General features: G+C 45.6%; 1 protein-coding gene and 1 pseudogene across 1 annotated transcript; both read left to right on the forward strand.

The window, feature by feature from the left end:
- The first annotated feature begins 1,355 nt into the window (after window positions 1-1,355).
- Window positions 1,356-2,097, forward strand: LOC129517853 (melanoma-associated antigen B4-like; annotated as a pseudogene).
- Window positions 2,098-11,744: 9,647 nt separating this feature from the next.
- LOC129517854 (melanoma-associated antigen B1-like) lies at window positions 11,745-12,770 on the forward strand. The gene has a single exon (XM_055337998.1). The coding sequence runs from the start codon at window positions 11,745-11,747 to the stop codon at window positions 12,768-12,770; it is 1,026 nt and encodes a 341-aa protein (XP_055193973.1).
- Window positions 12,771-13,169: the final 399 nt, after the last annotated feature.

Raw genomic sequence — 13,169 nt, forward strand, 5'->3', positions numbered from 1 at the left:
ATACTGTTTTTCAAGTGGCTGTACCGATTTATATTCCCACCAAAGTGCAGAATATGTTTAGCATAATAAGAAATTTCCAAACTGTTTCTGCAAAGTGACTGTACCATTTTGTATCCCCAGCAGCTATGAATGAGAGGTCCTATTGCTCCCTATCCTCACCAGCATTTGCTGCTGTCAGTGCAAACACTGACATTCTAAAAGGCATGCAGTGGCAATCCATTTTTATTTTAATTTGCAACTTTCTAATGACATGATTCTGAGCATCTTTTCATATGCTTTTTTGCCATCTATATATCTTCCTTGATGAGATATATGTTCACATATTTTGCCCATTTTTTATTGGGCTGCTGGTTTTCTTTTTGATGACTTTTATGTGCTCTTTGTTTATTTTGGATAACAGCCTTCATCAGATATATCCTTTGCAAACATTTTCTCCCAGTCTGTGGCTCATCTTGTTTTCTTGATGATTTTTTGCAAGGCTGAGGGTTAATTCTAATGATGTCTAGCTTATCAAGTATTTCTTTCATTGATCCACATCACTTTTTATATTAGATCTATAAGAGGTGAGATCCTTGGTCTGAGGGTCCAGTCACCAGTTAGCAGAAAGTGTGGGGGAGGGGCAGTCTACAACCCTGTATGGTGTCTAAATGAGGACCCTAAATGGATACTCAGGACTTAGCAATCCCAGTACAGAGAGGTCCCCACAGAGCTATAAGCACCGAGTGCCTCCTGGTAAGGGTGGTGGGCTTAAGTGCCTTTCTTGCTATTTTCCCTGGGTCCCAGGGAGCTTTAAGGTATCAATTTCAGTGTAGCAGAGAGAAAAGATTTGAAATCTTGCCAGAAGTTATTATGATAATTTTGAAGGTAAACACAGAGGACCCCTTTGCCACATTAGAACACGTGTTGCCCCACTGCCAGCCATGCTGTCACACTAGTCAGGAAAAGACAGAGCTGGCAGGCTGTAGCCTAAGGATCACTCTGCCTCCAGCAAATTCTCAGAACAGACTGACTAGGAGAACAAGAGCCTTGTAGATTTCTAGAGTGTCCTCAAGAAAACCTGCAGAGGTGGCTTTGCTTAAAGTCAAGGTGGAATGTCCCTGCTGTAGGTTCACACATCATCTCATTGCCCCTTGTCTAGGTGCACTTATTACCCATGGTCAGGCCTACTGCTCACAACCACAGAGTCATCATTCCTCAGTATCAGTAGAGTAAGTTCAACAACACAAGAAATGCCACTGGGCCTGAGGTAAGGCCCAGGATCTCAAGAGGGCTTAGGCCACTGCAGCAAGAGTACTCCCTCTCCTCCTCTCTTTTGGAGATGCTCCCTCAGATTGCCTTATTGCTGGCGCTGCTAGATGCCTCAGAGATCCCGATCCACCATTATTACTTCTGCAGCTATTTCATGCACGAGGTCTTAACAAGGTGTCAAGAGCCAAGATGAGAAAATGCAAGTTGCTCTGAAGCCCCAACCTCTGCTGAGAGCTCACTGAAACATTCCCTAGCCAGGAAGGTGAGCAAGTGGGTGCACTTCCTGCTGGAGAAGCATGCAGTGAGGGAGCCCAATATGAAGGCAGACATGCTGAAGATAGTCAACAAAATGTAGAGAGAGCACTTCCCTGAGATCCTCAGGAGGATCTTTGGGCACCTGGAGCTGGTCTTCAGCCTCAAACTGAAGGAAACCAAGCCTGGCGGTCATCCCTATACCCTCTTGAGCAGCCTAGATCTCACCAGTGATGGCAGTGTGAGCAGTGGCTGGGGCCTTCCTAAGAATGAGCTTCTCATGCCTCTCCTGGGTGTGATCTTTGAATGGCAGCTACGCCACTAAGGAGGACAAAATGTGCTTGGCATCTGTGCCAAGATGAGGTATTTAATCTTTGGAGATCCCCAGGAGCTCATCACAGAAGATTAGGAGCAAGAAAGGTACCTGGAGTACAGACAGATGCCCAACAGTGATCCTCCGTGTTGGGAATTCCTGGCAGACCCAAGAGCCCACGCTGAGACCAGGAAGATGAAAATGCTAGAGTTTTTGCCAAGATCATGGACTTCCCATGCTATTATGAAGAGGCTCTGCAAGACGAGGAGAGAGCACGAGCCTGAGCCAGAGCCGTAGCAGGGGCTGCCTCTACTACATGGCCAGTGCACATTCCCAGGCCACATTCAGCCGCTCTTCTCCTTCCCAGAGAGGGCTGAGGCAGATTCTTCGCTTTGTGGTTAGCAAAGACAGTCAGTCACTCTCCGCCCAGGTGGCGCTTGCAGGAACACAGTGTGTAACATGTTTGTGTTCCTGTACAATATGTATACATTGAAGATATATCTGTTTCTTCCTAATTTTTATTTTTTTAAGATTTTATTTATTTATTCACGAAAGACACACACACACAGAGGGAGTGAGAGAGAGAGAGAGAGAGAGAGAGAGAGAGAGAGGTAGAGACACAGGCAGAGGGAGAAGCAGGCTCCACGCAAGGAGCCTGACGCGGCACTCGATCCCGGGACCCCAGGACCATGCCCTGGGCTGAAGGCAGGCGCCAAACCACTGAGCCACCCAGGGATTCCCTTTTCCTAATTTTAAATGGCTTTCCTTTCTTTTTTAAAATATTTTATTTCAATTCAACTTGCCAACATATACTATAACACCCAGTGCTCATCTCATCACATGCTCTCCTTAATGCCAGTCACCCAGTTACCCCATCCCTCTCCCCACCTCCCCTTATGCAACCCTTTGTCTCCCAGAGTTAGGAGTTTCTCATGGTTTGTCTTCCTGTCTAATTTTTCCCTACTCAGTTTCCATCCTTTCCCCTATAGTCCCTTTCACTATTTCTTATATTCCACATATAAGCGAAACAAAAAAATGATTGTCTTTCTCCAACTGACTTATTTCACTCAGCATAATACCCTTGAGTTCTATCCACATCGAAGCAAATAGTAGGTATTTATCCTTTCTGATGGCTGAGTAATATTCCATTGTATACATAGACCACATTTCCCTTATCCATTCATCTGTCAAAGGACATTTTGGCTCCTTCCTGTTGGATCATATTGGCTAGTATGTTGATGAGAATTTTTGCATCTGTGTTCACCAGGGATATTGGTCTATAATCTCCTTTTTGGTGGGGTCTTTGGTTTTGGGATCAAGGTAATGCTGGCCTCACAGAACGAGTTTGGAAGTATTCCATCCCTTTCTATTCCTTGAAACAGCTTTAGTAGAATAGGTATTATTTCTTCTTCAAATGTTTGGTAGAATTCCCCTGGGAAGCCATCTGGCCCTGGACTTTTGTTTCTTGGGAAGTTTTTGATGACTTCTTCAATTTCCTCACTGGTTATTGGCCCGTTCAGGTTTTCTATTTCTTCCTGTTTCAGTTTTGGTAATTTGTAGGTTTCCAGGAATGCATTCATTTCTTACATATTGCCTAATTTGCTGACATACAGCTGCTCATAATATGTTTTTAAAATCATTTGTATTTCCTTGGTATTGGTTGTGATCTCTCCTCTTTCATTCATGATTTTATTATTTTGAGTCTTTTCCTCTTCTTTTTAATAAGTCTGGCTAGGGGTTTATCTATCTTATTAATTATTTTGTGGAACCAGCTGCTGGTTTCATTGATCTGTTCTACAGGTCTTCTAGTCTCTATTTCATTGAGTTCTCCTCTAATCTTTATTATCTCTCTTCTTCTGCTTGGTTTAAGCTTTACTTGCTGTTCTTTTTCCAGTTTCTTTAGGTGCAAGTTTAGCTTGTGTATTTGAAATTTTTCCAATTTTTTGAGGGAGGCTTGTATTGTGTTGTATTTCCCTCTTAGGACCGCCTTTGTTGTATCCCAAAGATTTTGAACAGTTGTGCTTTCATTTTTGTTAGTTTCCATGAATCTTTTAAATTATTCTCTAATTTCCTAGTTGATCCATTCATCTTTTAGTACGATGCTCTTTAACTTCCAAGTGTTTGAGTTCCTTCCAAATCTCTTCATGTGATTGAGTTCTAGTTTCAAAATATTGTGGTCTGAAAATATGCAGGGGATAATCCCAATCTTTGATATTGGTTAAGACCTGATTTGTCACCCCATATTTGGTCTATTCTGGAGAAAGTTCCATGTGCACTTGAGAAGAATGTATATTCAGTTGCATTAGGATGGAATGTTCTGTATATATCTGTGAAATTGGTTTAGCGTGTCATTCAAGGCCCTTGTTTCTTTGATGTTCTGCTTAGAAAATCTGTCCTTTGCTGAGAGTGCCATGTTGAAGTCTCCTACTGTTAATATATTATTATCTATGTATATCTTTACTTTGGTTATTAATTGATTGATATACTTGGCTGCTCCCACATTAGGGGCATAAATATTCATTGTTGTTAGGTCCTCTTGTTGGATAGACCCTTTAAGCATGATATAGTGTCCCTCTTCATCTCTTTTTACAATCTTTGGTATAAAATGTAATTTATCTGGGGCACCTGGGTGGTTCAGTGGCTGAGCATCTGCCTTTGACTCGGGGTGTTATCCCGGGGTCCTCCAATCAAGTCCCACGTAAGGCTCCTGCAATCAAGTCCCACGTAGGGCTCCTGACGGGGAGCCTGCTTCTCTCGTCTGCCTATGTTTCTTTTTTTTAAGATTTTATTTATTTATTTATTCATGAGAGACACAGAGAGCGGGGGGGGGGGTGGGGGACAGAGACAGAGACACAAGGCAGAGGGAGAAGCAGGCTCCATGAGCCTGATGTGGGACCTGATCCCAGGACTCCAGAATCATGCCCTCATTTTCTCATTTAGTATATCTTGCCAGCCCTTTCTGGCCTGCCAGGTCTCTGTGGATAGGTCTGCTGTTAATCTGATATTTCCCCCCATATAAGTTAAGAATCTTGTCTCGAACTGCTTTTAGGAATTTCTCTTTATCTTTGAAATTTGCAAACTTCACTATTATATGTTGGGTTGTTGATCCATCTCTGTTTATTTGGGGGAGGGTGTCCTCTCTATGTTTTGGATATGAGTGCCTGTTTCCTTCCCCAGATTAGGGAAGTTCTCAGCTATGATTTGTTCAAATATACTTTGTGGTCCTCTCTCTCTCTACATCTTCTAGAATCCCAATAAGATGAATATCATTCCCTCTCAAACTATCATTTATTTCCCAAGGCTTCTCCTTGTGGACTCTTGTTTTTCTTTTTTCCTCACCTTGCTTCCTTTCCATCAACTTGTTTTCTATGTAATTCACTCTCTTTTCTACCTCATTAACCCTAGCAGTTAAAGCTAGGGTTAGACTACATCTCAGTTAAGTACTTTTAATTTTGGCCTGATTGGATCTCAATTCTGCAGTAAGAGTATCTCTAGAGTCTTTTATGCTTTTTTCAAGAGCCACCAGTAATTTTTTAATTGTACCTCTGAATTGTATCTCTGACATGCTACTTAAATCCATATTCATTGAGTCTGTGGCAGAGAGTATTACTTCGGATTCTTTCTTTTGTGGTAAATTCTTCCTTCTAGTCATTTTGTCCAGTGCAGAATGTCTATATGAGTGAGCAGAGTCAAAAATATCAGCCACTACCTAAGTAAAATACACCCTAGACAATTCTCGAGGAGGTCAGGCACCAGAAAATAAAAGAAAAAGAAAACAACAACAACAAAAAGACCATGAAAGTGGAAAACAAATTTTAAAATAATATTTTTTTTAAAAAAAAGGTGGGGGGAAATAATGGGAGAGAGAGAATATAGTTTCACAGAGTGGACCTAGAGGGTGATCCTCTTGGTTCTGAGTGTACTTTGTTCTGTATGTTAGAAGGTGCTAAATTCCAAATTTATATAAGCCAGCAAAACTTATATAAAGACACAACAGCAACCACAAAAACAGAAACCAGATAAAGGGGAGGATGGAATGGGAAGGAAGAAAGAATATAATCTCACAGAATGGACCAACATAGTGCTCCACTTGGTTCTGAGTGTATTTTGGTCCATATGTTAGAAGGTACTAAATTCCACAATTATAAATCAAAACAAGACAAAAAACCCCATAACTTATATATCTACAAAAATTAAATTGAATACGTTGAAAGGAATCCAAAAAAGAAGACTATATCTAAGACATGTAATTGTAGAAATATGAAAGTCAAAAAGGAAAAACCCTAAAATCAAAGAGTTGATAAAATATCGTAGTTAAGGCAGGAAAAGAGAAAAAATATTGGGAATTTTTAACCTGAAAGATAAATTAATCTTAAGGAAAAAAAACCCTCCAGTTTTATATACTGTTTTCCCTCAGTCCTGGCGCTCTCCAGCGCTGCTTGGTCAGTAGAGTTGCTCTTCCCTAGTTCTTCCAGCAGTTCTTCTGGGGACGAAGGGCCTGCTGTGCTGATTCTCAGGTGTCTGAGCGGAGATGCCCCGCCCCTTGCCAGGTGGCCCGGCTCAGTATGAAGCTGTTTGTCCCTGTGAGGCCTTTGTGCCCTAGAGGCCATGCCTCTCCCAGGTGAGAGGAGGGGGAAAAAGTGGCAGTGGCCACATCTCCATCCCCGGAGCCAAGAGCTCCCCGCAGGCACCGGACCGCAGTCTCTCCGTGCACACTGGCCTAGATCCTCCGGGGGCAGGCGTGGGGCACTGACCTGTACAAACTGAAGAGCGCCAGGCGGCAGGAGAGCGTTCTCCATCTTGTGCCCGGCCCGGTTCCACCTCTCCCAGAGGTAACGAGTACAGCCAGCTTTGTCCGCTGCAGCGCCCTGGGGTGAGCACTGAGCCTCCGACCTTGCGCCTTGGGGGTCCGCCTCTCCCAGAGGGGACCAGCATAGCCTGCCTGCGTCCGCTCCTGCGCTCTGGGGCTCTGGGCTCAGTTGCTGGACTACGGACCCGGCCCGCCTCTCCCAGAAGCCCCGCGAGGGTTGCTGCGGTCCGGCTCTCCTGGGGTCCCACCGAGGTTTGCGGTGAGCTCTCTCTCGGGCGCCCCTATTCTTACCGTGTCCCCAGGAATATTGAGACTCCACTGGCCCTCCTGCGATTCTGCCCTGTTTCCCCACTGAGCACTTTTTAGTCAGGGAAGACTCAAGCGCAGATTTCTAAAGCTCCCGATTGTGCGCTGCCCCGCTTCCCTGCAGCGGCTTTCCACGGCTCCCTCCCGCGTTTATCTTCCAATGTATCCCTTCCGGCCCTCTTCTCTGCCCTCCTACCTTGTCAGAAGCGATCACTTTCCTCTCTAGCATTCCAGCTGTTCTCTCTTTACATCTCAAGTTGAATTCATAGGTGTTCAGGATGCTTTGGAAATTATCTAGGTAAGTTGGGGGAACCAGATGAAACGAGGACCCCTACTCTTCCGCCATCTTGCCTCCACCCAATGGCTTTCCTTTCAATGAAAGGTTTATTTAGCTTCAGAATCCAAGTTTATGAATGACATGAGTCATACACTTATTGGAGTTTATCAAGTTTAAAAATAAGAATTTTAGTATTTCGTAAAAACAAATTGAAACACTTGAACCATCTCTTGTCATTCAGAACTAGGTAACGTAACAGTGGAATATGCAGTTTTTGTGAAAACAGGGAGTTCCTCCACAGTAAAGTCTGTGTGATCATAAGATACAGAAAAAATGTGAAATATAGTCAGTGCTTGGTTTGTTTTATTCCTTTTAATCTTTCTTTATAAAATTGAAGTATATATACCCGGATTGGCTTAGCTTAGTCAAAATGAAATTAAATCGCAATAAATTTGACTTGCACACTTGCTTTTTAACTGCCCAAATATTAATTTAGCACCTACTCTTTGGAGGGCTCCTGCCTAGTACTGGCGGTGATAAGAAAAACAGACCCAACCCCTGCCTATAAAACTGTGGAGTCTGAGAGCAGCTGTCATATAAAGTAGGTGGTAAGATACTCCCTAAGAACGAAAGGACGAGTAAAAATAAGGGATGAAAAGGAGGGAAGGGGTCTTCAGATGAGTTCTAGTGTAAAATTCCCCAGGGCAAGGCAACTTGGGCCTTTTGGCAGCTGAAAGCTCTGCAATGGGAAGTAATTTCAAGTTAGCTGTATGGTGGGCTAAAGGTGGCTGTGGAAGTGGCAAACAGAAGCCAGGTCTCCAGTTGAGAGATTAAAGTCTGGAATGGAAAACGACCTTTAACAGTTACTTTGAGACATGAGTAAATCGGAGAGGACCTCCATCCAAGACACGGATGGAACATATCCCGTGCTTCTGTCCCCAGTGCAGGTGAACACAGAGCACACACTAGGCGTTTTATTACACATCATCTCCAGGGAGTTCCTGAGTCATAAGGGCAGTATTCTTTTGAGGACGGAAACTCAGAAACCACTGGGCAGGCCCTCTTTGCTCTAAGTTGGGGAGTCAGGACCCATTTTATTAAAAGAGCATTCAAATTCAGTGTTATTGTTTTATTTTGTTTTTTTATTTGGCTCTAATTCTACCAACTCTAAGAGAGGTATAGATTTTAGGTGATGGTGAAGTTAATGAAGATAGGGTGCTTTGGGTAAAGGTGCAGCTGAGAAGAAAGAATTAGTCTTTGAATCCAATTCTAGAGGATTTGAGTTGTATTCAGCTGGAAAAGACTACCCCCGCACTTGAAGTATGATTTATTGGGGGGAAATTTACTTAGAGAGTCTCTGTTAGCAGCACTTTGGACTGATTTGCTGTTCCATGTTCTAGAGTGACATATATTCTCTGATATCTCCTAGATCAAAACATATTCCATCAGGGTGGGTAGTATCCTCTGAGGTCAAAATAATCATAATCATGGTAATAACAGATATTGTGTAAAGTCTCAGTGCATTCCAGGCATCTTTCCAGGTGCTTTATGTACATGAACCATGTTCCATCAGCCCTGTGAGACAGATTTAACAAACCCATTTCACAGATGCAGAGCCTGAAGCCCATAGAACTTGCTAATGCAGCCAGTTCACAGAGCTAATAAGTGATGGGGCTGGGACTAGACCTTTGGTCTGAATCTGTCCAAAGCTCATACTTTTCCACTCCTCCCAGCTTGAGGCTGAGCATGCTTCACTTAATTCACTTTCTTCTACTACTCCAAAATGTATCTCAAATGGTGAAAAGGAAAACTCTGTGACCAAAACACTGGATTGGAATACATAACCAGTGCAATAATAATACCAAAACAAATAAGAGATATGCATAAAGGAGAGAAAGAGACAGTGACGATATGATCATCTACATGTGCAAAATCAGATATTCTCAAAAGATCAGAGACTCACAAAATCATCTGGCTCTATCCTTCTCTGTTAAAAGTAAATCTTTTAGAGCTACCTCAAGTATGGCTGGTGAAGAGAAGGAATATATCAGCTTTTATTTTTTTCCTCAGACACCACAACACCTGTTCTGGGCTCCCAGATGTATGCTGCTTTTTCCTAATCTTACATCACTCTTGGGACATGGACTCATTTTCTGCAAGACATGCAGTAAAGAAATTGGTCAAGCACTTGCAAGTACATGTCGTTTCCCAGGAAGCCTTTAATCAAGAGACAAGCCAAGATGAGGACCCCCCATGAATAAGTCCTGAAGAGACAACTACCCCCAACATATTAGGGTCATCCAAAGACCTAAGGATGGTGACCTAAGCTCAGTAGGAGTCCCAGGCTCTGAAAGATATGGTGAGGACCATGAATGAGAAATGATGAAAGGACCCAGCCAGAACATTGAGGCCCTGTAGCATCACATCTCTGCTATCTGTTCTTGGAGGCACCCAAAGACCGTGATCAGACAAGGATCAGCCTCATTTCCAACTTGGAATTCTCAGGAAAGGAGGCCCTTCATGTAAGATAAGCAGCTACAGGAGAGCAGAGTGAAGTTACAGGATTGGTCATCTGTCAAGGTGAGGCCTCAAATGTGGACTAAGAGTAGCACTCACAGCATAAAAGGAGGCCCTACAACATCCCCTATGCTGTCCTCCCTGGGAAGCCCTGGGCAGTGATGTCAGGCTGGTTTTAGCCTGGAAAGTCTCGGGAAGGTGAGGGCCTCTGTTTGATGGAAGCTGCCTCAGTTTTGCAGAGGGAGGGACCTGGGCCCTAATAAGAATTCATGTGAAGACCATGAGTGTTGTGAGGGAACCCCCAAAGCAAAGGGGACTAAATAGAATCCTGTATCATTCTTAGCCCTGGGGGACCCAGAAGAGCTCTAACTGGAGTCCCCTCATTCTGCCTGGTGAGTCTCAGAGAAGGAATGGCCTTCTCTAACAGGATGGGTCCCAGCTCTACAGGGGAAGAAGCCTTGGCCATAACTACAGTCCAGGTATGGACCGTCAAGGAATCTCTCCTGAAAGTGGGAGGCTCACAGAGTCCCGCCCCTCTTTCCAGGCTTCTGTGGCCCAGGAAGGAGTAGCCAGGGGAATAGCAAGAGGACTCGGGAGGCTGGGGGCTCTGGGCGCTGGCAGGCCTGGGCCAGCAGAGAGAGAGAAGCCCAGGCCCTGGGAGACACGGCGAGGACCGGCGTGAGGAGCCCTAAGCAGGGAAGTCGCACAGAGCCCCGCCTCTGCTTTCAATCCTTGGAGACCCTGGACCGCTGCCAGCACCGGATGCGGTTCACCCGACTTCCGTTCCGGGTGGGGCTTCCACCGCCGGGCGCCATATTTGTTCGCTTGGCGGAGGCCGGATTCCCGGGACTGATCTGAATTCAAGGTAAGAACTCTGAGGGGGAACCGAAGGGATTCCTCCTCCCCCCTCGGCCTCCCATAATAAAGTTGGGTCCCTGAACCTGCCCCTTCGGTTCGGCTCAGTGAGGTCCCAGCGGTCTATAAGGCCAAGCGGTCCCGGTATCCTCATTACCGCTTTGCCTCGGGGCCTTATGGACTGCGCGGCCCCAGGGAGGAGAGGGCCTTCGTCCAAAGGCAGCTGCCCCATGCCTGCTGGCAGTCCTGGAATGCCCTGGAGTAATTCGGGCTGAGATAACCCCTCATTTTTGCCTAGGGGGTGGTTTTGGTAGAGAAAGGACTCTTTTCTTTTCTTTTTTTCATTCTTTTCTTTCCTTTTTTTAAGAAAGGCCTTTATGTAAAGGAGGCAGCACCATAGGCGGAGGGAGGTGTTTGGGCCCTAAAAGGAGTAAAGGTAGGACCATCATTGCTAATAAGCACCCCTCTCCACAAAATAGGGAGCTGCACACAGCAGCACCCCGGCTCTCAGATCTGGGAGTCTCTAGGTGAGGTACTCAGATGGGCAGCACCCTGAATTCTCTTCTAGCTACTCAGGGAGGTGAGGCCTTTTGCTCTGAGGCTTGTAGGCTCAGGGAGATGGAGGAATCCCAAATCCTACCTGGAGTCAAGGTCAAGTCCTGAATGGGGTCTGAGGGAGCCACTGACTCCAGAACAGTGGGGGTGAAGAGTCTCGCCCCTGCTGTTAGCAGGCATAGGCCCCAGCCAGCTCACTGCGGCTGTCAACTCAGGTCCCAGAAATATGAGGACCTTTGTCTAAGGGTTATGGCCTCAGAGCAGCAGAGAGTAGAGCCCCAGGAAGGGTTTGGAGTCAAGGTGAAGACCCTGAGTAAGGAAATGGAGACCACTGGATACCCGAATGAAAGAGTAGCTTATGACACCACCCCTGTTGTTAGTGCTGGGAGTCCTAGGACTACTCTGATTTCCTCCCTTGGGTTCTCAGGAGACAGAATGACCAAGAGCAAGAACCCTGTGGGGTCCTAGAGCCATACCCTCACAGAACCTACAAAAGTGGCTTCTTTAAAAGCCAAGGTGGTCTCTCCCTACTGTGGTGCTCACACTCTCATCTTCCCTGCTCCAGGTGCCGGCATCTGCCCACGCTTCTGCCTGCAGTCCCTGACCTAGTCATGCCTCGGGGCCAAAAGAGTAAGCTCCGTGCCCGTAAGAAACGCTGCCAGGCCCATGTTGAGAGCCAGGGCCTTGGGGATACTCAGGCCACTACAGGAGAGGTCAATAAGTCCCCCTCTTCTGTTTCTGGGGATGCTCCCTCGAGCTCCCCTGCTGCTGGCGCTTCCCAGAAGCCTCAGGGATCCCAAGCCACTAGCTCTTCTGCTGCACGTGGTTCACGCCGCAGATCTAATGCAGGTGCCAAGAGCCGGGTTGACGGAGGTGAACATTCCTCCCAGGCCTCAACTTCCCCTGAGAGCGCTCGCAATGATCTTCTAACCAGGAAGGTGGGAATATTGATGCAGTTCATGCTAGAAAGGTATGCAATGAAGGCACCCATTATAAGGGCAAAGATGCTGAAGATCATCAACAAAAGGTACAAGGAAGATTTCCCTGAGATCTTCGGGAAAGCCTCTGAGCACCTGGAGCTAGTCTTTGGCCTAGAATTAAAGGAAATCAAGCCTGGTGGTCACTCCTATACCCTCGTGAGCAGCCTAGACATCACCAGTGATGGCGATGTGAGCAATGGCTGGGGTCCTCCTAAGAATGGTCTTCTTATGCCTCTTCTGAGTGTGATCTTCCTGAGTGGCAACCGAGCCTCTGAAGAGGATATCTGGGAATTCATGAATATCTTGGGCGTCTATGAAGGAAGGAAGCACGTAGTCTTTGGGGAGCCCAGGAAGCTCATCACCCAAGATTTGGTGCAGGAAAAGTACCTGGAATACCGCCAGGTGTCCGGTAGTGATCCTCCACGCTACGAGTTCCTGTGGGGCCCAAGAGCCCATGCCGAGACCAGCAAGATGAAAGTCCTAGAGTTTTTGGCGAAGGTCCATGATACCGTCCCCAGTGCCTTCCCATTCCATTATGAAGAGGCTCTGCGAGATGAGGAAGAGCGAGCCCAGGCCAGAGCCACGGCTAAGGCTGCCTCTGCTACCAAGGCCAGTGCACATTCCAGGGCCGCATCGAGCTGCTCCACTCCTCCCTAGAGAGGGCTGAGGCAGATTCTTCCCTCTGTGTTTGATGAGGGCTGCCAACCTTTTAAGTAGTGAGAACCTAAGGTGGGGTTGGCAAGATCATAATATGTATCTTCTTTTTATTTTTCCTATTGTCCTTGGTAGCTTACAAATGTTCCTTTCATTAGAATGTTTATTTAGATTCAGAATATAAGTTTATAAATGACATAGATCACACATTGCAGTTTAAACAGGTTTAAGAGTAAGAGTTTTGGTATTGCATAATATAGCTTGAAAATTTTTGCATCTCCTTTGGGTTCCAGAACAAGATAATATGGTGTTAGAGTGGGGATTATTCTTGGAAATATGAAAGAACCAGCAAAAATACAGCTGTGGTTTAAAATAGAAACAAAGTAAAATGTAGTTAAATCT

The sequence above is a fragment of the Nyctereutes procyonoides genome, unplaced genomic scaffold (assembly GCF_905146905.1).
Source record: "Nyctereutes procyonoides isolate TBG_1078 unplaced genomic scaffold, NYPRO_anot_genome, whole genome shotgun sequence".
Classification (NCBI taxonomy): Eukaryota; Metazoa; Chordata; class Mammalia; order Carnivora; family Canidae; genus Nyctereutes; species Nyctereutes procyonoides.

Bases quoted from the DNA above. Each gene is read 5' to 3' on its own strand.
- LOC129517854 (XM_055337998.1), top strand. From the start codon at position 11,745: ATGCCTCGGGGCCAAAAGAGTAAGCTCCGTGCCCGTAAGAAACGCTGC.